This window comes from Populus nigra, chromosome 3 (assembly GCF_951802175.1).
Source record: "Populus nigra chromosome 3, ddPopNigr1.1, whole genome shotgun sequence".
Classification (NCBI taxonomy): Eukaryota; Viridiplantae; Streptophyta; class Magnoliopsida; order Malpighiales; family Salicaceae; genus Populus; species Populus nigra.
In genome coordinates, this window is record NC_084854.1 from 25,480,164 (window position 1) to 25,508,027 (window position 27,864).

At 34.6% G+C, this 27,864-nt stretch overlaps 2 protein-coding genes across 7 annotated transcripts; both read right to left on the minus strand.

Moving 5' to 3' along the window:
* Positions 1-721: 721 nt before the first annotated feature.
* LOC133689487 (abrin-a-like) lies at positions 722-1,264 on the minus strand. Its single transcript, XM_062109343.1, has one exon. It carries the CDS (start codon positions 1,262-1,264, stop codon positions 722-724), a length of 543 nt encoding a protein of 180 aa, XP_061965327.1.
* A 20,767-nt stretch (positions 1,265-22,031) lies between these two features.
* LOC133688333 (OVARIAN TUMOR DOMAIN-containing deubiquitinating enzyme 11-like) lies at positions 22,032-26,333 on the minus strand. 6 transcript variants are annotated; one of them, XM_062107785.1, is made up of 11 exons: positions 26,196-26,298; positions 25,757-25,935; positions 25,271-25,474; positions 24,250-24,323; positions 23,717-23,771; positions 23,487-23,561; positions 23,183-23,256; positions 23,016-23,064; positions 22,759-22,843; positions 22,348-22,404; positions 22,032-22,243 (listed from the first exon to the last, which is right to left on the minus strand). In XM_062107785.1, the coding sequence occupies exons 3-11, from the start codon at positions 25,436-25,438 to the stop codon at positions 22,200-22,202; spliced, it is 681 nt and encodes a 226-aa protein (XP_061963769.1). In that variant the 5' UTR covers positions 25,439-25,474; positions 25,757-25,935; positions 26,196-26,298; the 3' UTR covers positions 22,032-22,199. The 6 variants fall into 6 exon arrangements, with proteins under 6 accessions (XP_061963769.1, XP_061963767.1, XP_061963770.1 ...); XM_062107783.1 differs by lacking the exon at positions 25,757-25,935 and having other exon boundaries at positions 26,196-26,333; XM_062107786.1 differs by lacking the exons at positions 25,757-25,935; positions 26,196-26,298 and adding an exon at positions 25,982-26,161.
* Between the last annotated feature and the right edge of the window lie 1,531 nt (positions 26,334-27,864).

Genomic DNA, 27,864 nt, shown 5'->3' on the forward strand with positions numbered 1-27,864 from the left:
CCACTGACCTGGTAATGGATTTGCGCGGCGCTCAAACAGAAGTCCCTCAACAAATAATTCCTTGGCCATCCCATGATATAGATTGTGTACAAACTGTTAATATGTCAGTTATACTGAATCAAAGTCGATCGGCTAACGAGACATTTAAATATCTTTACCTTAATTTTTATGTATATCCCACCGTTTGTTACTAGTTTTTATTTATTTAACCTTTTATTACTGGTTCCCAAGACCTAAATAGTGATTAGAGAGCTATTAAAGCGTGGCACAAGTAAGCGGTAACTCAGCTACTAATAGCCAAGTGGTAAGAAGTCAATTAAAAGGAAAGAACAATTCTGATTTAAATCTTATCACTTATATTTTTCAACTCAAATATATGTATGTGATTGATTGAAAACTTTGAGTTGACGGGTTTTTTCTTATGGTTTGACTCTTGATAATAACTGTCCACTCGTGAGTTGCACATCCAAAAGTGTTTTCATGATATAAAAATAAAAGTCTGAAAATATGATTATTTTTCCTCGTTCAACACAATCTAACAACAAATTAAAGAACCACTATATCAAAGCGAAGCTTCATTTCATTTATATATTTTAGCATTACACACCAGGACGATATTATTGTAACAGAGGCCGCAGCCATATACATATTTATTCATATTAAAGTAACGTAATTGTTATTGGGCAACAATAACTTGTTGCTTCAATTTGAGCAGGATTAATCATGCTTCTAGATACCACATCTGGTTGTCTTTATCTAGGGATTCCCAAAGAAACATTTGTTGAGCGCCTTCTGTTTGACCACTGCGCAAATCCATTACTAGTTCAGTGACAACATTAATAATGGCTTTATCAGAGGACCTATATTTCCAAACTATATAATCAGACGAACTGAAGTTGCATGGGAGAACGAGAATGTCGCTTCCTTGGGTTAGGTCATTACAAGTGAGGCACATGCTAAGGTCCGTCTCTGTCCGCAAAGTACCATCTGTATAGAACTCCCATTTTTGCTCTTTTGTGTCGGCCTTGCAATCCACTAGCTTGGGCACGAATCTGTTTACTGAAACGCAGAGTTTACTGCCTGCACCGACGATAGACAACGGCCTTGAATCATTGATAGCCTTCCTACCTTCTCCAGAGGCATGCAGTCGAATTATAGGCCCGGGATGTGTATAAATGCCACCATCGTTTGCCATGACATGGTGATCGTGAATTGCCACTATCAAAACCCATAGTGCCACCAACTGCAAAATCCGAACTTTCATGTTTCCTTCCAGTATGGATCGTGGGAATTTCCAAATTTCACCTGTAAAAATAGATGAAGAGTGTCAAATCTTGAAATACTAGCTGGACGTTAATCCACACAAGTTAACACATTTAATCATTTTCTGCTTTCATATCCCAAATGTTCTTCATTAATAGCGGCAGAAATAGGCATGAATCAATTCGCACTTGCTTCCAAGCCACGCTAAGGGAAACTAATTATCAAATAGTTCCATATGCTTTATGAAATGTCATATATTCTTAGATGCATGAAGAAAAAGTGAAGTGTGCCTGCGTACGTACGTGCAGCAAGAGCAAGAACAGAAAACAAATGATAAATTGTGTGTGAAGAGCTCAAATAATTTAACCTTCAATGGAAATGAAAGTTTCCAAAGAAGGGGAATAAACTAGCTGATAACCTGTGAGGATGCCTGTCATTGAGAAGATTAAGAAGAAAGCTAGAGTGCTTGTGATTTTTTGGCGCATAACCTGCCTTGCTTTTATAAGGGTTCTTGGCTGTTGGTCCCCAACCACTTGCGTATATGTTTTTTTATATATCCAATGATTCAACATTCATATATAAGCTAGAGGGCTGAACATATCAATGTGCGGAAGCTTATATTTAAGAAGATGAGGAAGAGAGAAAGACTACTGCTAAGGATTAAAGTAATCAGAGAGCCATTAAACCAGGTGCGAACGCTACTCATGTATCCGTGTCCATATCACACAGCTGGTTTACTTTCTTTCTTTCTTTCTTTATTATTATTATCAGCAATGAAAGTCCACTTGCTTCGTATAATTTAAAACATCAATCACATACTAAATATAAATATTACATCGTATATTCTTTGTTTAAGCAATGAAATTGTTCGAATTATATATAATACTGCAGACAAACAACAATTTGATAGTAATGTTATCCAGTCAAGTTAAACTATACGTGTTCAACCTACATATATAATCATAATTGGTTTTGTTTTTTTAATATTAATACGTAAAAGCCAATATAGCCTATGGATTCAAAACACGGTTTAGGATTCAATATGGACTCTCTCTTTATTTTTATTACAAGGATTATCTATATGCTCCTTTTTTTTATTACAAGGATTATCTATATGTTAGCAGCACACAATAAATAAAATGAGATGGGATTGCAGTACATACCGAGTAATAGTCTCAAGTCGTCGGGGCTCTGAAACACAAGGTGATATAGGTGGAAGTACCAAAAAAAAAAAAAAACAAACACATCAAACGCAGACACAAAGGAATTCTATGAGAAAGGGATGATATAAAAATTCTAATTTAAAATTTTATTATTAAATATTTTTTTATGTAGTCTGTTTCTCCTTCAATAAATCCAAAATTTTGATATAAATCAACAAGGAAACCTAAAAATAAAAGAAATACAATAAAAATCCTCGAGAAATTAGAAAAAAAACCATAAATAAGCTAAAATAATCATAAAAGAGTTTTACATAAATAGAGAATCGAATCATAAACCAACTAAAAAAATATAATAAATCCCAAACAATAACTTTTAAGTATTATTGGAAGGTCTTTCTGATTTTCAATTGCTATAAAGTTTTAATCTTATAAATAAAAACATTTGAAATCTTCTAGTAAAATATTAGTTTGATCGAATAGTTAGATTGAAAATTATATTTATTAACATAAAGCTACATGTTAGAAATTTTTTTTACTTACATTAGTTTCCTCGTGATGAAAAGAATTTGTTCTTGAGTTTAAATTATTGTTACTTTGATCTTGTGAATGTTCAATCAAGACTCTGCAACTCTTTTTTTTTTCTTTGCTTCAGGTGTATAATATTTTTAAATATCAACTTCAATCCCTTCATCTTAAAATTTGTATAAGAAATAACAATTGATAATTTATTTCTCTTTTATCAACTTTTAGGATAATAAATTTCATATCTCAAACTTCTTGAATATACTTTGCATCTATATAATACTTGAATACATCTATCTTTATGATAATAGTAAACTTGTAATAAAAAAGATCAGCACAGTTTAAATAAAAAAAAATTTGTTGATCACATTTCATGTTTTTTTTGTACTCAACTTCTAACTTATCAACATGAACAACATCAATGATACCATTACTATCATTAGATAGCATGCCTCTCTAAAATATTTATAACTTTTTGAATAAATCTAAAACTTGATATAAACAAACAAGAAAACCGCCAATCTAAACAAAACTAGGAAAAAGCTCTAAATAAAGTTAGGAATTTAATAAAATAATTCTAAATCCAATAAAAAAATATTAAACCAACTTGGAAAATTATTGGAAAGTCCTTCTAACCTCAGCATGAAAATAATGGCTAGTACTAGAAAAACAATTTCTTGCTTCACAAGGACGATTTAACAGAAGCCGCAGCTATATTTATTCATATTAAAGGAACGTAACTATTATAGGACAATAATAATTTGTTTCCTTTAATTTGAGCAGAATTAGTCATGATTTCAAGATACCAGTGCTGGTTTGCTCCATTATCTGTTGGCCATAGAATTATTTGTCGAGGGACTGTTGTTATAGAGTTGCGCAGATCCATTACCATTTCAGTGGGCACCATTCACAGTGGCTCTATCAGAGTCCCTATATTGCCAAACTATATAACCAGACGAACTGAAGCTGCATGGGAGAACGAGAATGTCATTTCTGTCCGTACTGTACCATCTGTACAGGACCCCCATTGTTGCTCTTTTGTGTCGGTCTTGCAATCCACTGGCAGGGGCGCGAATCTGCTTACTGAAACGCAGAGATTGCAGCTTGCCCCAACGATGGACAACGGGCTTGAATAATTTTTAAAATTCGTACCTACTCCGGAGGCATACAGTCGAATTATAGGCTCGGGAAGTGTATAAATGCCGGATATGTGTATATTTGGGACTAAGAGCTCTTGCCAGGGTGGTTTTTTAAGATTAAAAAAAGAAGCTTACTATAACAGATGGTAAAAACCATTTATTCAATATTTTAACAATATGCACATTAGATGCCATCAAGCCAGCATTTACAATCTTTACTTAAACAGCGCAAATCAGAGTCTATACATGGAAAAATATGCTTGCCATGCTTAAAATGAACCTACAAAAAAGATGCTAGCAACTGAAACTAAATTCATTACAGGAATGAGAAAAGGCAAGCACGTAAAAATAGATAACAATTGTTGTTACTCAATTTTGGACCCACATGCTCGAGATGATGTATACCCATTTTGAACTGAGTGTAGGAGTGTAGCTCATATTTGCTAGAAAATTGACGAAAGTGATGGAGAAAGAAATATTTTTTTTCCGAACCCTGTTTGAGCTGTTTTCTGCTCTCTTTATTAGTCCCCTTTGTTGCCAAAATCATCAAGTTTTCTTAGATTAATCAAGAGTCTTCATAATACTAAATTCGTTCCTTCTTTATCTAGTCTTTAAGGTTGGATAAATCCCTCAGAATTTGCACTAAAAAAAACTGGTTCTACTACTGTCGCAATTTTTTTGTTCCAACTTAGGCTCTGATTCTAACTTGGTTTCGTAAAATATCTAACCATCCTAGCTATATTTTGTCACTCATGACATGTTGACCTACACCTTTATTGGGTCATAAGGATCATTGTTCTTAAGGCAGACTCTCGGTCAGATTTGGATGCTCGGCATTGTCAGATTAAGAAAACCTTTTTGACCAACCAGATTCCTGCCGGATTCTGTTATCTAAAATGATTTTATCTCACTTTGAATCCTTCATCAAAGTTGTAGTTCGGGACACGTAGATGAATTTGGGCTTTTGAATTACTTGATTTTGATATCAAAAGCTCAAGATATTCATGTTTGAAATCTAGCGTGAAAACATAGAATCCTGCCGCGAGAAGGTTTCCAGCCGAGTTTGGTTGCAATTCTGTTATTCAAAACGAATTTATCTCACTTTGAATCCTTCATCAAAGTTGTAGTCCAGGACACGTAGATGAATTTGACCTTTCGAATCGCTTGATTTTGATATTAGAAGCTCAAGATATTCCTGTTTGAATATCTAGTGTGAAAGCAGGGATTCCTGCTGCAAGAAGGATTTTTGCCCAAGTTTGCAGGGACACAATTGCAAGATGCTTAAAGTTTGAAGACCAATTGCAGGCCAATTTGAAGGATTTTTTTGGACCAAGGACTGAATCGAAAAGTGCTAAAATGAGGGATTGAATTGAAGAACGATATTGAAAGCTGGAGAGGGGGGCTAGATCATCATAAATGACATGATTTTTATCACACTGAATAAGGAAAATAAGACTTTACAGCATGCACCCTTACCCATTTGATTTCTTTCTTTTTTTTCCCTGCAAATTCCTGTTGTTTTCCTTTATCATCACGCCTGATTTTTAGAGTTGCAACCACGTTTTTATTGTCTCATTTCAAAGGGAGTAGCTGGCCTTATGAAAGGAAAGAAAGAAGCCACACCATCCTCTAAAAAACTGGAAAGAAATCAGACATAAGAATCAGAATATTTAAGTTTCTTTTTTGCCTTTTTTTACTGCAAATCAGTAGGGATTTTCATCCTAGAACTAATGCATTGAATCTTTCCTAAATAGAGATATATTTAGACTATATATAAGCCCTGCTAATGACCTAACGGGAGAAAAAAAAAGAGCATAAAAAAAGAGAAAAACGAAGAGAAAAGAACAGAAAAAACAACCAAAGACTTGCAGATAAAACGCAGAGAACATGAGTTTCTATTCGTTACTGTGAAAAGAGAAAAAAGGAAAAAGAAAGTAGAACAGTGGAGGGAAAGAGAAGAGAAGAAAACAGGAAGAAGCAAGGGAAAGAGGCCAAAACCAGCATGACCATTGTTTTTTTTTCCCGCCAGAACCAGTAGCCAGTGACCGAGTGCAGCAACTGCAGTGTCATCTCCTTCGCCTGTTTCAGAGCCAGGTAAGTCCATGAATTCTCTTTGCTTTGCATTTTAATTATATATGTTACTGTGCAATCTTTTGTGGTTACTGTTCAAGTGAATTATAATTCACTTGAACACTTATTTAAATTTTGTGTTCTGCCAGGTCCCCTGCTTAGGCACGTGACCCGGCCGGACCTAATCCTTTTTTTTTTGAAAAAATAAAAGAAAGAGAAAGAGATTTATTTTCTGGAATATTTATTTTAAAGTCTGAATTTTTTTTATGTTGTAAAAAAAATATATACCAATCTCGTATTTAGAATACCTGGTTTTCGACGCAACTGTGAAATATATATATATATATATATATATATATATATATATATATATATATATATATATATCAAAATTTGTTTTCTTGCATTTCTGGATTTTACAACATTTTTGTAAAATTCCAAAGGGTATTGGCCAATATCCCAAAAAAATATAAAAATCTTATTTTAGGGGGAATTCATCTATTATTCACCGCTAATATTTGGATAAAGAAATCCTTAAAGGACGAATATCCAAAATATTATTGGGAATAATTTGTTATTATTCACTGTTAATATTTGGATAAAGAAACTCGGAGTGGTAAATATCCAAAATAATTTTATAGGAATAATAAATCCGCACACATCCTTGAAAGAAGTCTTGATTATAATCGAGAACATTTCAATTTTTTACTCCACGGTTTACAAGCCGTGAGAGTATAAAACACCAAGGCAAAAAAAATAGGCTTTTAAAGCGCCCTAGATTTCTAAATTTTTGTCTATCCTCCTTGCGATTTACGAGTCGCAAACTCTTGAAATACTAAGGGGAAAATGAGCTTTTAAAGCACATGGAACCTCCTTGGATTTCTATCTTAATAAATTTAGTTTGAATCAAACCTAGAAAAACTGATGAGATTAGAAAGCACCAACACTATAGCAATTATAAAACAAGTCAAACACCAAGCAGTTTACCTTAGGTAGAGCGTACTAGGGGTGCCAATACCTTCCCTTTACACAACCAGTTCCTTACCTTAGAATCTCTGAAAGACTATTTAGGATTCCTAGTGACCAAATACTAGGTGGCGACTCCTTTATACAAAAAAAAAAAAACTGAAATCAATCGAGGGTCGACGCGCTCCACTGTGAGGGTGCGACAAGAATTATAGGCATGCCACATTTCATAATAGCTAAAAGTGAAATGCACCAAGTAAGTAATCCAAGAATGAATACGAAGCAGCATGAAGTGTGTCATAACCCAATTTTTGAATAAAAAATAAAAAATAAATGGATAAAAATATATTTGAGAACGAGATTAAAACAACATAAATTTGAAGTTCAGAGATAAAATTATCAGATTTGAGAGTAAATTGATTAGAAATTGAAGAATTAATAAGTTTGAAATTTTAATTAAAATTTTAATTAGTTTAATTAATGAAATCAATAGAATTAATAAGTTTGCGAACTTAATTAATTTTTTATTTAATTATTTAAATAAATTCAGGGATTTAATTAAAATTAATCAAAGGGGCAAAATTAAATTTATTGATTAAGGGACCCAATTAATACATTTCAAAACATCAGAGACCAAACTACAATTTATCATTTTCCATGCCAAATGACGCCGCTTTGGATCCTACTGTTCATCATCTGTTTGCCAAAGACCGGTTCAACAGTGGAAAATCCAGCAGATCATGGCCACTATACCCACGATGCAGCCATGATCTCTCGCCTCCACGATGCCCACCATTTCTGGAGGCAGGGACACCAGACCTAAGCCAGAGAAAGGCCTCAGAAGGTAGAGGCATAGGGGAGAACGCCAAAAAAAAAAAAAAAACAGGGGACGAGCGGGAGAAGCAGGGGCAAAAAAAAAAAAAACAGAGAGCACGGAAAAAAAAAAGAACGAACGAAACAGAAGTGGAGGGAAGTTTTTGGCCAGCCACCACACCTTCATCACCATCGTCTTCACAGTCTTCGGAAACCAGTGACGAGCGAACAGAGGAAAGAACCAGAGAAGACGGAGAAACAGAACAAGGGGAGCTATAAAAAAAACAGAGGGAAGAAACCCAAAAACAAGCAAAAAACAGAAGAAGAACGAAGACACTGGAAAATTACGCAAGGCAAGACGAAAACAAAGGAAATTCAAAGTAACTGGGGAGGGCTTTTCCAGAAGAGAAAACACTAGAGGACAGACGCAGGGGACGAAAGAATAAGCAGCAACACAGGGGACAGAAGAACACCAGAAGAAAACCCAGAAAAAAAGAGTAAGAGACAGACACGAAAAGAGGAGGGAGAAGACATGTCCGGCCAGAGCTAACCGGTCGTCACCATCGTATTCATCTTCACCCCGCAGCTGCACCAGATAAGTTTGCATCTTTCCTTCTCTTTCCATTTTTAATTACACAGGCACTGTGCACTTGCAGTTTTAATTACTCCCACTGTGCTGAGCGTGCGTGAAGCTTTTCACGCGTGTCTAGTGACCAGGCCGGGCTGGCTAGATCTAGCCCAGCTTCAAAAAAATAATAAAATAAAAATATATATGTATGCATAAAAAAATATAAATTTATTTTATCGATTTATTTACTGACGTCAGAGTTATGAATAAAAATACTAATTTATTTTTTAAAAAATTTTATTTAGCTATATAAAAATAAAAAAATATGTGTATGCGTATAAATAAATTTATTTTTATTTGTTTATTCACTGACGTTAGAGTCAGGAATAAAAAAAAATATTGATTTAAATTTATTTTGTTTTTATAGCTACGTAATATTTATCAACGCCAGAGTTAGAAGTATTCGTTGATGAATATTTACTAACGTCAAAGTCAGGAATATTACATGCAAACCATCATAGCATAAACCAACAAAATATTAGAAATTTATGACAAAACTAGAAATGTAGCCTGCCTTAGGCAGGACGTTTAAGGGGTGATCATATCTTTCTTTTTGCGTAACCAGTCTCGTACCATAGAATCTCTGCTGACCAGTCAGGATTCCTAATGACTATAATACTAGACGGCGACTCCTAAATAAGATCATTCTCCATTAAAGAATAGGATACCAAAAATTTATTCTCTTCATGAAATATTATTTTTAAAACCGTCACGATATCCAGGTGCGACAAAGGGTGCATCACATTACATACTAGCTAAAAGTGAAATGCACCAAGTGGTCCAAGAATGAATAAGAAACAGTATGAAGGGTGGATGACAAAATCACAACCTTTCAGACAGCCGCTCATGGTCTAAGGTTGCATCATTCACATCAGGTATCTCACCATTCACCCGTGGAGTGTGCTGGCAAAACATTAAATCTATGATTATTCATATGGCTTAAAGAAACACCAAGAAGTTATTCAACAGCAGGAGGAAATAACAAAACAAAAAAGGACAACAATTATGTGTATTTGTTTACCTCTTTGCCACTCACTGGTCAATATAGAGTATAAACTAGGTTAATAAATATATAACCAATCACAAGCGTAGAAGGAAGTGCCAGATATGTTGTAAATAACAGCAGTTGTTGAAGATCGAATCCAGTGAGCACTTCCTACTCTGTTCCTCAACACACGTGCTTGTTGCAAGCTAATGTGAAGGTAAAGAGAACATACACAATGCAACCCTTACTTTCAGCAAGGAACTACAGGTTGCATACTTGGCTTATGCAGCCACAGAATTCACAATGTTTTTGTTAATGGTTCCTTGTATTTTTAGGGACTGATTGTTTTAATCTTTTATTTTTTGGATGATGTATTGGATAGGTACATGCGTGTTCACTGGGTGATGAGGCATGCTTCTTAACTTTTGGATTTGGGTTATTGTTTACTTAATTAGGCTTCGCTGCAAGGAGTAATTTAATGGCCAAAGATATGAAATTAGCTGCTTAGTTTGCTTATTTATAAATGGAAGTTACATACACATACACGAAATGCCCTACTGCACCGTTGGCACCTGGATTTATCCCCTATTTTGCTTAAATTAAGGAGTGATATCACCACAAGTTTTTAACCCATCGTAACTAACACCCAAGACTGCACTATAGATTGGTACAGCATTGCATATCAACAGCCCGTTTTGTTGGTGCACAAGGTTGATGGAGGTTAAAATTTACTATAATTTAACAAATTGGCCTTTCCCTACACTATACAGTGAAACAAAAAGATGCACCGCCCATGTGAATTTGAAATGTCATATATGTGCAAGCACGTAGTATGGGCTGGAAAATATAGATGTGGAAAGGAAAATACTGGTATGGAGTCCAAATGCGACAGTCTCTTCCCAAGCGTTCCAGCAACTTGAGAACTTTCATCTTCTGCTAAGATGCTTGCAATGGTTTGGTCATCCTCTATGTCCGGAAAGCTGCTATTCAAACTCGAACTCGAGCTCACACTTGCATTGCTATTGCTTTCAGTCATACTATGCCAACATCAACAAATCCAGCTAATTCTAACCTACAAAACAAGCAAAGGCGAGGCATCAAATCTGAATATCAATAGCAAATTCCAAATCTATAGATGCACAAATTTCTATACAAGATGATGACAAACTTCAAAATTAAGAATATATGTTCCTCTCGGAGCAAACAGCATTCATTAATCTAAAGATTTTAACCAAACCATTCATCAATTTCACATATAATTCCTTGGCCATCCCATGATATAGATTGTGTACAAACTGTAAATATGTCAATTATACTGAATCAAAGTCGATCGGCTAATGAGAATTTAAATATCTCTACCTACAACCAAGAGCGGACAGCAGGAATTTTTCCTGTCCGGACTATTAAATAAATACATAATTTTTTTTAAGATTAATTATTAATTTATATATATAAATTTTTGAAGTTAATAATAAAGTTTTAATTCAAATATACTATTTAAAATATTAAAAAATAAATTTAAAAGTATATAAAATTAAAGTAAAATTAAAAATAAACTCACTATTAAAGTTATATCCTTTGATGTTTTATGGAATATAATTCATCTATAATCGAATATGAATCGATATTATAACAACCCTTCAACCGGGATAAAATAACAATCTCATGTCAACTGGAAAAAAAAGTAATTAAATTTTTTTCCTCTCTCAATTCCTCATTCCTTCACTTGATTCTTTCTTAAATTAGTATTTTATAAGTTGGACTTGTAAGTTTACAAGGTTATTCTCTCATTTTTTTTATTTTTTTTCTTGGATTTTTTTTTATATTTTTCCCTTACTTTTCTCTCTTTCTATCTTGCATTTTCTTTTCTTTCTTTTTCTATTCTGCTTTTGCCCAGTCGACAACATATAAAAGGAAGGAATAACTGATTTATTTTATTTTTTAATAGCAAATAACCATTTTACCCTTAATGAGTCGTTTTGTTTTTATTTGACGGTTATTTTTTTTTGTTAGCACTACCAGGCTCCGTTCATCCTAAAATTTTAATCATATTTTATTCAATATATTTTAAGATCCCTCGTAAAATTTCAACTCAATCTAATGGTCGGGTTGAAAATTACGTCTAATAACGTAAAACTAGTCAAATTATGATTTTTCATCAAATTTTTGAATTTCTCCAAAAATTCTAAAATTTTAACCTAAATTAAAGCATCATATTAGAAGACTCCACATAAATTTTTTAAAAAATTTAATAACTCAATCAAGAATTATAAATTTTTTATATATAAAACTACTCAAAAAATATTAATAAAATCTTGATGTTATAGCATACAGAAGCCTTTATGATGCCTCCGCTCATGCCTGCAACTATTGCTAACACAAAAATATTACTCCTCGTTGTATCTTATTAATTTTTATGTATATCCCACCATTTCTTGCTAGTTTTTGTTTTTCCCTTTACCTTTTCTTACCGGTTCCCAAGACCTAAATAGTGATAAGAGAAAGCTATTAAACCTTGTACGAGTAAGGTAAGCAAGTAAACTTGGAACTCAACAAGCACTAATCAAGTAATAAAGAATGAATTAAAAAAAAAGAATATTTTTTATTCAAATAGTATGACTTGCATTTCTCAGCCCGCATAAGAACTTTGAATTGACAAGCTCTTTTTCATGGTTTAGTTCCTGACCGTGTCTGTCCACATGTGGGTCGTATCCAGGACCATTTTCATGATATATATATATATATATATATATATATATATATATATATATATATATATATATATATATAAAGAGTATGAAAATAAGGCTAATTTTACTCATTCAACACAATCTAATTATAACAAATTAAAGAACCACTCTATCAAAGCGAAGCTTCATTTCATTTATATATTTTAGCATTACACACAAGTACGATGTAACAGAGGCCGCGGCCATCTTTATTCATATATATTAAAGCAACGTAATAACTTGTTGCCTTTAATTTGAGCAGGATTACTCATGGTACTAGATGCCACATCTGGTTGTCTCCACCATTGGATTTCCAAAGAAGTATTTGTTGAGGGACTTCTGTTTGACCTTCGCGCAAATCCATTACCAGGTCTTCAGTAGTACTGGCAGTATTAATAATGGCTTTATCAGAGGACCTATATTTCCAAAATATATAATCAGATGAACTGAATTTGCATGGGAGAACGAGAATGTCGCTTCCTTGGGTTAGGTCATTACAAGTGAGGCACATGCTATGGTTTGTCTCTGTCCGCAAAGTACCATCTTCAAGGAACTCCCATTTTTGCTCTTTTGTGGCGGCTTTGCAATCCACTAGCTGGGGCACGAATCTGTTTACTGAAACGCAGAGTTTACTGCCTGCCCCGACTATGGAAAACGGCCTTGAATTATTGATAGCCTTCCTACCTTGTTCGGAGGCATGCAGTGGAATTATAGGCGCGGGATGAGTATAACCGCCCCCATCGTTTGCCACGACATGGTGATCGTGAATTGTTACTAACAAAACCCATAGTGCCACCAACTGCAAAATCCAAACTTTCATGTTTCCTTCCATTATGGATCGTGGGAATTTCCAAATCTCACCTGTCAAAATAGATGAAGTGTCAAATCTTAAATTATCAACCTTGCAAAAGTCTCCGGCCCACTAGAGCCAGCACAGTTAAAAGACTACGTAGTCAATCCACACAAGTTAACACATTTAATCACTTTTTGCTTTCATATCCCAAATGTTCTTCATTAGCAATTGATTTTAGAGCTGAATAGCAGCAGAAGTAGGCATGAATCAGTTCACACTTGCTTCCAAGCCTAGCTAAAGGGAACTAATTATCAAATAATTCCATATGTTTTTATGAAAATGTCATATATTCTTAGATGCATGAAGAAAAAGTGAAGTGTGCTTGCGTAAAATGATAAATAATTTAACCTTCAATGGAAATAAGGGGGATAAACTAGCTGATAACCTGTGAGGATGCCTGTGATTGAGAAGATTAAGAAGAAAGCTAGAGTGCTTGTGGTTTTTTGGAGCTTAACCTGCCTTGCTTTTATAAGGGTTCTTAATTGGCTGTGCGTATGTCCCCAATCACTTGAGTATATTAATTAAGAAGATCACTACCAAGGGTTATAAGTATTTTTAATGAAATGTTATACATATCCAATGATTCAATATTCATATATAAGCTATATGGCTGAACATATCAATGTGCGGAAGCTTATATTTATGAAGATGAGGAAGAGAGAATGACTACTACTAAGGATTAAAGTAAAAAGTAATCATAGAGCCATTAAACCAGGTGCAAGCTCCTCATGTATCTGTGTCCATATCACACAGCTGGTTTACTTTACTTTTTTTTTTTAATTACTATTATCACCAGCAATGAAATTCCACTTACTTCAAGATAATATATATTATATTTTAAAATTTTATTTAATAATTTAAAATTTTAAAATAAATTAATTTTTTCACATATATTAAAGTCTTGATGACTAAGTAATCATATAAGTTTGAATCTCATCATCCTTATTTATTTGATCAAAATTAAACACAAGATAATATATACATTTCCAAATCTCAAATTTAAAAAGCTTTCATTTAAGAAAATGTATTAAAAAATAATATAAATCATATAATAAAACTTTACCTAATAATTAAAATTTTTAAATTGCTATGATCGGTTCTTTACCGTTCTAAATATAAATATTTCATCGTATATTCTTTGTTTGAGCAATGAAATTGCTAGCTGTATCATTAATTATCAGCTCAGCATCGGCTTTTGTTGTTCAAATAATAATCCGCATCAGACAAATTGATAGTAATGTTATACAGTCAAGTTAAACTATACATGTTCAACCTACACATTAGTAATCATAATTGGTTTTGTTTTTTTAATATTAATACGTAAAAGCCAAAAAAAGACTATGGATTCAATATAGACTCTCTCTCTTTTTTATTACAAGGATTATCTATATGTTGGCAGCACCCAGTAAACAAAATGAGATGCGATTGCAGTACATACCAAGTAATAATCTCGGATTGCTGGGCTCTAAACACAAGATGATATAGGTGGAAGTATATATATATATATATATATATATAAACACATACACACAAAAAGGGATCATATAAAAATTTTAATTTGAAATTTTATTACAAAATATTTTTTTTATTTAATATGCCTCTCCTTAAGTAAATCTAAAATTTGAGTACATAAAACAACAAGGAAACTTGAAAATATAGTAAAAGTCCTAAACAAACTAGAAAAAAAAAACATAAATAAAGCAAAAAAAATCATAAAAGAGTTCTAATCAAATAGATAATCAAATCATAAAGTAACTAGAAAAATATAGCAAATTTCAAACAATAATTTTAGGTATTATTGGAAGGCCTTCTTGATCCCCAATTGCTACAAAGTTTTAATCTTATAGAAAAAAAACATCTGAAATTTTCTAGTAAAATTTCAATTTGATCCAACAGTCAGATTGAAAATTATGTCATTAACATAAAATTACATATTAGAAAAAAAAATTTACTTACATCAGTCTCCCTGTATTGAAAAGAACTCATCTTCGAGTTTAAATTATTGTTACCTCGATCTTGTGAATGTCCAATCAAGACTTTCTAGTTCCTTTTCTTACTTTGTTTCAGGTGTATAATATTTTTAGATATCAACTTCAATCCCTTCATCTTAAAATTTATATAAGAAATAACAATTGAAAATTTATTTCTTTTTCATTGACTTTTACAGTAATAAATTTCACATCTCCAATTTCATGAATATGCTTTGCATCTATGTAATACTTGAATACATCTATCTTTGTGATAATAATAAACTTGTAATAAAAAAAAATCAATATAGCTTAAATCAATAAAAAAAAATTGATCACATTTCATATTTTTTTGTATTCAACTTCGAACTTATCAACATGGACAACATCAATGATACCATTACTACCATTATTTATGATATCATCATCAAAATAAACATCATATATTGATGGAGAATACTAATTCATAACTCCTTTACTAGAAACAAGATTATCAAAATCTCCATGATTCTCATCTCGATCAAGAAGCCACCTCCTATGCGCATGCTTCTAAAATGGATTTTCAAAAGTGTCCATAGATATATAATCACTTTTTTTATGATCTTTCGAGCTTCTCACCTCTACCAATTGACAGATTAATTTCGCAATTTGTATATACTTGTCTTTTATCATCAGCTCTTGAATGTTTCTCTCCCGATAGGAAACCTTCTCATCTCCTCTTACCTGAACATGTTATGCTCTATGACATTTTTTAACCATGGTTATTTAACAGCACACGACAAGCAAAACAACCTAGGATTACAGCAAACAATAAGCACAAAGAAAGACAATAAACACAAAAACATAGAGTTTTATCGATTATAGACAATTATTTAGAAACTCTAATTCATAATTTTACTACTGAATTTTTTTTTATATATAATATCTCTTGAAAAGGTTTACAATTTCTTAAATAAACCTAAAATTTAACATAAACCAACAAGAAAACCGACAATAAAGAAAAAATAATAAAAATCCTAAACAAAACTAGGAAAAAGCTCAAAATAAAGTTGGGAATTTAATAAAATAATTCTAAATTCAATAAAAAAAATATATTAAACCAACTTGGAAAATTATTGGAAAGTCTTTCTAACCTCAGCGTGAAAATAATGGCTAGTACTAGAAAAACAAATTCTTGCATCACAAGGACGATTTAACAGAGGCCGCAGCCGTATTTATTCATGCTAAAGTAACGTAACTATTATAGGACAATAATAATTTGTTTCCTTTAATTTGAGCAGGATTAGTCATGATTTCAAGATACCTGTGCTGGTTTGCTCCATTATCTGTTGGCCAAAGAATTATTTGTCGAGGGACTGTTGTTAAAGAGTTGGGCAAATCCATTACCATTTCAGTGGGCACCATTCACAATGGCTTTATCAGCGTCCCTATATTGCCTATTATGGAATGTTATTATGTATATATATTTATCTTGTATTTACCTTAAATAGGTTTTTGATCATGTGTATTAGACTACATGGTTAGTATCATGTACAACCCTACATCTATATATTTATTACAGAAGGGGAGTGCTGCTCATCATATATCACAGCCTCCATAATATTTTCCAATACTCCTTCTCTCTTAACTTCAACTTGGTATCAGAGCATTATATTCAAAAAAGCTTCCATCGGCGTCTCCCTCTTCTTCTCATGGATTCTACTACAGCTCAATCTTCATCTCTTCTTACAACAAACATGCTAGCTGCAGCATTCCCTGTTCTCCCTGCTAATTCTTCACTTATGCAACCTGCGTTAGGTTTTTCAATGGCTCCTCTTGGATTTTTTGGGTCTGCACCTATTCCTTCTATTGGATGCAGCTTTCCTCTAACAATGGCAGCAATACCTTCCTTTGCACCGATTGTTTCGATACTGCCAGGACTCCCCTCTGCAGCATCAATTGTTCTCAACACACATCTTCATGGTGCTGTTGTAGTCCCTCTCTCAAATACTCATCAGATTATCTCCTTGCAACTGGCCACCAATAACTATTTGTACTGGAGAATGCAAATAAAACCATATTTGTTGGGTCAGGGTGTGTATGCTTTTGTTGATGGATCTTATCCTTGTCCTGCACCCTATATTATTGTCGCCGATATAGCAGCTCCTGGTATAAACCCATTCTTTCTCTCATGGAAGCAATAAGACCAATTAATTATGAGTGCACTCCTCTCTTCTTTATCTACTGAAATTCTACATCTTGTGGTTGACTGTGACACATCTCATAACATATGGTAGACACTTGAAAAATCCTTTGCTTCACCGTCAAATTCAAGGATTATGTAGTTACATGGTTCCTTTTAGGATTTGCGTCAGGGAGATGATTCAGTTAGCACTTATCTGCAGCTAGCTAAGGTTCTCTTTGATGAGTTGGCTGCTGCTAGTCGGCCTCTCTCCTTAGAGGATTTTAATCTTTATGTATTTCGGGGCTTGCGCAGTGATTTCAAAGACTTAGTGACTAGTTTGTCTACACGAGCAGAACCCTTATCATACTCTGATCTTCACAGTTACCTGCTCACTCACAAATACCCGAATAAGAGCTCCCTTCAATCCACTCTTGGCTCTCCTATGACAGCACTTTTGCTGCCCACACCTTCACATTCCACAACTTCAGTATTCTCAGTGTGGTGGTTTTGGTGGTCCTTCTAGCCATTCCTATCGTGGGCGTGGGCGTGGGCGCCACCGAGGTGGATGGAGAGGCTACCGTGGTGGTAACCATGGCCTCTGGATCTGGTTGGCAGCAAATGTCTGGGTCTAGTTTTCATCATGGTTCCCGTGAGTCTGGGACTGGTTGGCAGCAACATTACCGTGGAGTTTCTAACTCCAACCAAAATTTTCAAAATGTTAAATGTCAATTGTGTTATGGTTTTGGGCATTCAACCAAATATTGTTCTCAATTAAACTCGCAGCATTTGCAGGCTACTGCTAACTTGACATTTCAGAATCCTCAACTCTCCTCTGCAGGTTGGTTTCCTGATACGGGTGCTAATCAGCATGTGACACCGGACCTCGCTAGTATAACGAGTTCAGAGCCCTATCTTGGCAGTGATCAATTACATGTCGGTGATGGTAAGGGACTAATTATATCACATATTGCTCAATCTAAACTCTATACTCCCAAACGCACTTTTATCCTATCAAATGTTCTGCATGTACCACATATTAAAAAACCGTTGTTGTCTGTTCAGAAATTTTGCATTAAAAATAATGTATTTTTTGAATTTCATTCATCTGTGTTTTATGTTAAGGATATAATAACCAAGGAGGTGCTCCTTTCTGGTCAGAGTAGTGATGGTCTGTATGTCTTATCCGAGTCTTCTGCAACGTTCGTATCTCAAGCTTTCCTATCAACGTCTGTGTCCTCCACTGCTGATGTTTGGCATCATCGACTTGGGCATCCTAGCTCTCGTATTTTAGGGTCTCTAGTATCAAATAATAAAGTTGCATGTACTTCCAGAGTTTTTAATTTTAATTGTTCATCATTGTCCTTTAGGAAAAGCATCGCCTCTGTCGTTAGGCCTTACTGGTCATTAAACATGTGCTCCTCTTGAGCTTGTTTTCAGTGATGTTTGGGGACCTTCCCCTATGTTATCTACTGATGGTTATCGATATTTTGTGATTTTTGTGGATGCTTATACTAAGTATATTTGGTTTTTTCCTTTAGCGGTTAAGTTTGATGTGTTTAAATTTTTCTTCAATTTCAAGCTCTTGTTGAACGACAATTCACCACCAAAATTAAATCCGTCCAAACAGATTGGGGTGGTGAATATAGAAAGTTAAACATATATTTTAAAACCATTGGCATTCATCACCGTCTAATCTGTCCTCACACGCATGAACAAAATAGTATTGTTGAGCATCGTCATCGTCATATCGTTGAAACTGGTCTTACGCTTCTTGGTCAGTGTAAGGCTTCGTTAAAATTTTGGAGCTATGCTTTTGAAATAGCTGTCTATCTCATAAATCATATGTCTACTGCTGTTCTAACTGGTTGTACACCTTTTGAACGTTTGTTTAGATCTTCCCCTGATTACAATTTTCTTCGTATCTTTGGGTGTTTATGTTTTCCTTTACTTCGTCCTTATAACCAACATAAACTAGATTTTTGCTCTTCCCCGTGTGTGTTTCTTGGCTATAGTTCCTCTCATTTGGGTTATTATTGTTTTGATTTGTCATCATCTCGTATGTATATTGCACGACATGTTAAATTTCATGAAAATACATTCCCTTTTGCATGTTCTGAACAAACAACTGCCTTGCCTTCTCCATCTCTACAAATGGCCCTCCCTGCCTTCACCGTTTTTCCTACTCCCATGCCTTCTCCATCTACCCCATTTTTGCCACCTTCTCCAACGCCTACTCACAGGGTTGTTGCCTCCTCTCCTCCACCTTGTCTCGTGAGTAACAGTCCCTCTACTTCATCTCCACCTTACTCTACTACTGATCACTCTCCAAGTATGGTGTTTGTTTCTCCAGGTACGGTGATCCCATTGTCAGCGGCCTCCTCTCCTATTGTGGTTTCCTCTCGGCCTCCTGGCAGTCCCACATCAAGCTCTTCCTCTGGCTCTCCTCTTGCATTGCGTCTGGTAGTTGATTTATCTAATTTTAATCTTCAGCAGGTTTCTCATAGTTCCTCAACTTTGCCAGCTGACTCCTCTCGCAGCCACCACATGACACTTCGTCCTCGCCAGCCCAAATAGGCGCAACTTAGTGTCTCTCAATCATCTGCTACCGTGTGTCCTATTCAGTCCCCTGCTACCATGAGTTCTTCTTCTCCTGAACATGAACCTCTCACGTTCAAAGACGCCTCTCAACATTCGGCATGGCAGCAAACTATGCAAGATGAGCTTCGGGCTTTGCAATCAAATGGTACGTGGACTATAGTTCCTTATTGTTCCTCTATGAATGTTGTTATCAGTCGTTGGGTCTATAAAATCAAGCGGCGAGCGGATGGTAGTATTGACAAGTATAAAGCCCGTCTTGTGGCTAGAGGGTTCACTTAACAAGAAAGAATCGACTACCTTGAGAATTTCAGTCCAGTTGTTAAGCCTGCGACTGTGAGGTTAGTACTTACTATTGCTGTGACCCGTGGGTGGTTTATTCATCAGCTTGATGTTCACAATGCTTTCTTGAATGGGATTCTTCAAGAAAAGGTGTATATGGAGCAACCACCTGGTTTTTCTCACCCTACTCTATCATCTCATGTTTGTCACCTGCATAAATCTATCTATGGTTTAAAACAGGCTCCCCGGGCATGGTATACCAGACTCAGTGATTATCTCATTTCTCTTGGTTTTCATGCCTCTACTGCTGACACCTCTCTATTTATTTACTCTGATGACCATGATCTCATTTACTTGCTTGTGTATGTGGATGACATTCTACTTACTGGGAACAATTCAACTCTACTATGCCATTTGATTACCTTACTGAATTCCAAATTCAAAATCAAGGATTTAGGCTCTGTGCATTATTTCTTGGGGATTGAAGTCACCAAAACTGTCATGGGACTTATGCTCTCACAGCATAAATATACTCTCGATATCATTAGGCGAGCCGGTATGTCTTTGTGTAAAGCTGCTGACACACCTGCTTCATCCTCGTCTATGCTATTGCTGACCTCAGATACTTTGTACTCTGATCCTACCCGTTACCGACAGATTATTTGTGCTTTGCAGTATCTCACTTTTACTCGCCCGGATATCTATTATGCTATAAATATAGTCTGTCAGTTTATGCACTCGCCTACCGATGGTCATTGGTCTCTTGTTAAAAGAATTGTCCGGTACCTTCAAGGAACGACATCTTATGGTCTACACATCACTCGAGGGTCCTCTCTTTCCTTACATGGTTTTACAGATGCTGATTGGGCTGGTAGTCTTGATGACAGAAAATCCATCGGTGGCTGCTTGGTATATCTCGGCAACACCCCTATTTCTTAGAAGTCTGGAAAACAACACACAGTGGCTCGTTCATCGACTGAAGAGGAATATAAGGCTCTTGCGGATGATACTACTGAGATTTTGTGGATTCGGGCTCTGCTGTCAGATCTTCATTTTTCCTTTGATCCTATGACTATCCTTTGGTGTGATAATTTGGGTGCTACCTACTTGTCTGTTAATCCTATCTTTCATACTCGCACTAAGCATGTTGAAGTCGATTATCACTTTGTTCGTGATCGCGTTGCTAGAAAGGAAATTGCGGTTCGGTTCATCTCCTCCCAGGATCAACTTGCTGATGTGCTTACCAAACCTCTTCCTCATGCGTCCTTCACTTATTTTCAGTCCAAGCTTCATGTGGATTCTCGTCCTTCAGCTTAAGGGGGCGTATTAAGAAATGTTATTATGTATATATATTTATCTTGTATTTACCTTGTATAGGTTTCTGATAATGTGTATTAGACTACATGGTTAGTATCATGTACAACCCTACATTTATATATATATTACAAAAGGGGAGTGCTGCTCCTCATATATCACAGCCTCCATAATATTTTCCAATACTTCTTCTCCCTTAACTTCAAGTTTGCCAAATTATATAACCAGACGAACTGAAGCTGCATGGGGGAACGAGAATGTCATTTATGTCCGTACAGTACCATCCATACAGAAACCCCATTGTTGCTCTTTTGTGTCGGTCTTGCGATCCAATGGCAGGGGCACGAATCTGTTTTACTGAAACGCAGAGATTGCTGCTTGCCCTTACGGTAATTTTTAAAATTCGTACCTTCTCCGGAGGCATACAGTCGACTTATAGGCTCGGGAAGTGTATAAATGCCGGATATGTGTATATTTGGGGCCAAGAGCTCTTGCCAGGGTGGTTTTTTAAGATTAAAAAAAGAAGCTTACTATACAGTTTTCCTCAGGATTCTCCAACAAGGACCTCAGCATAAGAATTAAAAAGAAAAACAATGAATATACAATATTGAATTCAATATCAAGTTACATATTTGCTAGTTAAATACTCTATAGTTGCTTGCTTATTTGGAAATTATGTACATGTATAGAGAACAAACGAAGAGTGGATATGACATTGCTTGATCTCCTGCCGGCATGTCAAACATTTAAAAAAGCCAATGCTTCTTTCTTGCTACTCTGGTCGGGACATCTGTAGGCATAGACAGCATCCATTAAGGCTATTAGTTTTAAGGTACCAAAAATTTTTGCTGTGCTGAAGGTAAAACAAGCTCCGACTATTGGTCTGTCCCTCACCTCCAGTTGCATACAATGAATTGTAATGAACTTCGCTCCAAAAGCTCAGCCAAAGTTCTGGCAACAAGAGCAGCCATAATATCAGTAAGTAGAGAATAATAAGCATAGCCTACTTTGAAGCATGAAACAGGTTATAGTGATCCATCTTTGTTAGGAAAATTCTTCTTCTCAATTCCCCATCCGTTATCCTGGTTAGCTTCAAAATTCCATAACATTGAGAAGTAGAGGAGGTGATAATTAGGAAATAAAATATCCAGTTTCTCTCAAGACATGTAAAGCATGCAGACTAACAAATGGTAGCATAATAATTTCTCTACAGTAATCAAATTTAACACAGAAATCCATTTAGCAAGAAGCATGATATACATGTAATGATGACCTATGGGATATGGTATAAAGATTTAGATCTACCTCTGGTGGGACTTTTGTCTTTGGGCATGATCTCGATATAGCATGTGTCCCGGAAAGATGTTACCAAACAAATTTTGGCTCCAAACTGAATTCATGCCCATAAGAGGTCAGAGGATAACCATTGCATAACACAAGCAGATAATAGTTGCAAAAAACGCAAACAATTAGGCTTCATGTATAGTCTTCAGGAAAATGGATCCATTCAATAAATAAGAAAAATTCAATAAGGGAGCAAAAAGAATTAGATTTCCGCTTACTTGATCTGCCGCTGCCTGTAGAGTTAGATGATCCCCCCACTCCCCTGGCCTAGTGTCATGGAAGGTTTCACACACAAAATGAATTAGAATGCAGCTTAATTTTTTGTAAGCATGGTTTCCATTTTTTGCAGCAAAAAAATTAGCATGCATCACCGTAGAAATCTAACTTTTTCATCTTCTTCACATAGCTTCTGTACTTCATGGGGACATATCCCTCATATGATTTTCTGAAATGCTTTAGCTGAAAAAGAAGATAAATGAAACAATGATAAGAAAATAGTGAAGCATGACAAAGCAATTTCATAGAAAATATATAAACTGTGTAGTCTATATAGCAGACTCATGCATAGCACCAGGCACCTGGATGTATTAGAAGTTGGCCATTAGTAGCATTTTTCCAACATGCATAACCTCTCTATCCCCCGGCATAATGAATTAGTAAAGTCATGTGTAGAGATTTATCAACAATACCTGCTTGACTATTTTCTTCCTCACATGTTTGTGGTAATCTGGACTGCGGAACAATTGGTCTGCTAATGCTCGAAACTATCAAATAAATCAAACCATTGCTTTATAAGCACTTCTGTAATGGAGTTCTCACAGTGACTTATGGGGACGACTCTTTCAGACATCCATGCTAGTACAGTTATGAATAAACAATTTATTTGAAGAAATGAAACTGGTAATTGTAGCTACTACACCTGGCAATTCCCATCGCCCTCGATTTGCAGTTCTTCTAAACCATATGTTGCCAACCTGAAAGAAAACCATTTATTAGGATAAACAAAAGATAAACCATACTCTTTGCATATAAAAGAAACAAATTTTTTGACATCAGATGGTAAAAACCATTTATTCAATATTTCAACAATATGCACATTAGATGCCATCAAGCCAGCATTTACAATCTTTTCTTAAACAGCGCAAATCAGAGTCTATACATGGAAAAATATGCTTGCCATGCTCAAAATGAACCTACAAAAAGGATGCTAGCAACTGAAACTAAATTCATTACAGGAATGAGAAAAGGCAAGCACGTAAAAATAGATAACAATTATAGGCATGCCACATTACATAATAGCTAAAAGTGAAATGCACCAAGTAAGTGATCCAAGAATGAATACGAAGCAGTATGAAGGGTGCATTACATTACAGACTAGCTAAAAGTGAAATGCACCAAGTGATCCAAGAATGAATAAGAAACAGTATGAAGGGTGGATGACAAAATCACAACCTTTCAGACAGTCGCTCATGGTCTAAGGTTGCATCATTCACATCAGGTATCTCACCATTCACCCGTGGAGTGTGCTGGCAAAACATTAAATCTATGATTATTCATGTGGCTTAATAAACACCAAGAAGTTATTCAACAGCAGGAGGAAATAACAAAACAAAAAAGGACAACAATTATGTGTATTTGTTTACCTCTTTACCACTCACTGGTCAATATAGAGTATAAACTAGGTTAAAATAAATATATAACCAATCACAAGCATAGAAGGAAGTGCCAGATATGATGGATAATAACAGCAGTTGTTGAAGAATCCAGTGAGCACTTCCTACTCTGTTCCTCAAAACACGTGCTTGTTGCAAGCTAATGTGAAGGTCAAGAGAACATACACAATGCAACCCTTACTTTCAGCAAGGAACTACAGGTTGCATACTTGGCTTATGCAGCCACAGAATTCACAATGTTTTTGTTAATGGTTCCTTGTATTTTTAGGGACTGATTGTTTTAATCTTTTATTTTTTGGATGATGTATTGGATAGGTACATGCATGTTCACTGGGTGATGAGGCATGCTTCTTAACTTTTGGATTTGGGTTATTGTTACTTAATTAGGCTTCGCTGCAAGGAGTAATTTAATGGCCAAAGATATGAAATTAGCTGCTTATTTTGCTTATTTATAAATGGAAGTTACATACACATACACGAAATGCCCTACTGTGCCGTTGGCACCTGGATTTATCGCCTATTTTGCTTAAATTAAGGAGTGATATCACCACAAGTTTTTAACCCATCGTAACTAACACCCAAGACTGCACTATAGATTGGTACAGCATTGCATATCAACAGCCCGTTTTGTTGGTGCACAAGGTTGATGGAGGTTAAAATTTACTATAATTTAACAAATTGGCCTTTCCCTACACTATACAGTGAAACAAAAAGATGCACCGCCCATGTGAATTTGAAATGTCATATATGTGCAAGCACGTAGTATGGGCTGGAAAATATAGATGTGGAAAGGAAAATACTGGTATGGAGTCCAAATGCGACAGTCTCTTCCCAAGCGTTCCAGCAACTTGAGAACTTTCATCTTCTGCTAAGATGCTTGCAATGGTTTGGTCATCCTCTATGTCCGGAAAGCTGCTATTCAAACTCGAACTCGAGCTCACACTTGCATTGCTATTGCTTTCAGTCATACTATGCCAACATCAACAAATCCAGCTAATTCTAACCTACAAAACAAGCAAAGGCGAGGCATCAAATCTGAATATCAATAGCAAATTCCAAATCTATAGATGCACAAATTTCTATACAAGATGATGACAAACTTGAAAATTAAGAATATATGTTCCTCGGAGCAAACAGCATTCATTAATCTAAAGATTTTAACCAAACCATTCATCAATTTCACAAATTGAATACTAAAATAGCCACAGACTACTTTTCCGGCTAGTGTGCCCCCAAAGCCTTTCACCTAGCCTTCTAAATTAATCAAGGATCGCGGATCAAATTACCTTCTTTAGCTGAATCAATCTCCAAATAGAAACCAAACAAATCATCATTCCCTTCCAATTTTCTCAGCAACCAAACATAGCAAAAAAACAAACAAGAAAAACTCTAGACAACCAATTCAACAGCAAGAGCAATCCAAAAGCTCACACGAACCAGCCAAGAACAAACCTGAAACTCGAAACTTGAGGAAAGAACAAAGAAAACCCAGTATAAAAATTGAACTTTACCAGCTGATAAAACAGTTGAAATGAAAAGATTCAATCTTTTTTAGTGAGTTTCAATCTTTAGATGTTTCTTTTCATTTCCCAGAAACCAAACAAGCCAAAAAAAAAAAATCAACCCAGTTGAATAAATGACATGAAAGGTCAGTATATAATAGACATAAAGAAAAAGGCAAATACTTTATTAGACAAAGGGAAAAGAGAAAGAATAATAAGTTACCTAGATATGAAACGGTGAAGAAGAAGGTTTTTGCTTGTGTTGGTGATAGACTCCAAGCCTTCAACTATTCTTTAGACAGATATATATATTATTACTAGATAAACTAGCCTTCTACTTAACGTTCTACCTCTTTTTTCCGACAAGAAACCAACACTTAAAAGGTAGTGTTCGATAGGTGTTACGAGTTGTAAATATTATTTTAAAAAATTATTTTATCAAAATAATTTAAAAATATTAAAAAAATTAATTTAAAAAATAAATAAAAAATATATCATTAAAACTATTAAAACAAAAAAAAAAAACAAAAGATGCCGGAATAGGAAAATGCTGTAGACAGATATTTTCACTGGCTTTTTTTAAGGTGTTCTGACTTGGAATTCCAATGTCGTAAGTAACAAACAGTCCCCAGATCATAATCTTTTCTAAACAAAAAATAAAAAGAAGATGAAAAGTCTCTAGATCATTATTTACGAACCAATAACATTTTGACAGTTGTAACATGGATAACAACTGTTGCCTTGAGTGGTAAGTGGATTTTTCTTTTCATATTTTCATAATATTATTATTGAGAGGGGATTTTCTATTGAAGGATTAATTTAATTGGTAAATTGATTAAAAAATATTTTTATTAATATATCAATGTGAGTATAGCTATGGCTAGATGGTCTATCTAATATTCAATGATTTTATCTTGGTATTTAAAAAACTACCTGAAGTTACTAATTTTTATATAAAAAAAAAGGGTTGGAAATCAAATTTATTGGAGGTTTGATTTTAATTGGTAAATTGATAAATCAGCATGCCTGGAAACTAAGCATGCTGTGCCCATAACATGTGTTTATTTGTGCTCTATGATGGCCTAAATTCATGGACATTCTTTCCCTGCAAAATTATTAAACAAAGTTAAAGAAAAACAGAAAAAAAATAAAGTCATGAGAATTTGGGTGATGGATGACTCTTAGCTGAGTAATTTAGTGTAGCTGCATCAGGACTATTCATTAAATCTTTTAAAATCATTAAACAATTGGGTTAATCCCTGCTAGTTGAGCCAATCGTCTCAAACATTTGTCAAAAAATAAATAAATTTCATTGAATGACCCATTGGTTGAATTTTTTTTAAAATCATAGACATGTTTCTGTACGCAATTGATCACAGGTGGGATCCCATTCTTAAAAGTCAAACCACAAGAAAAAAAACCGTCAACTCGAGTTGTTTATTGATCGCACACTTACATATATGAGTTTGAAAAATAAAAATGATAAGATTTGAACAAAAGAGGTGTGCTCTCCCACTACTTGATTTATTACTATTTGATTATTGTCGGTTCAACTACTAATTTAAGAGCCAATAATTTTTAATTTGAAGGGTTAAATTAAATTAAAAGATAATTTTAACAAAAAAAAACCAAAAAAATAAGAGCTAAATTAGAGAGAGAGAAATTTGATTGAAGGATACAATTGAAAGCAAAAAAAAAAGCTTCCACAAAAGAGCCAAGAAAAAAACATTAAATATTAAAAAAAAAATAAGAACCTAAATGATAAATAAAATATTTGAGAAATTGTAATTGAATGACTAAATTGAAAAGAAAAATTTTTATACAAAAGAAATAAGAACAAGATAAGAAATTAAAAGAATGATGACTGAAATTAAAAACAAAACAAAATGATA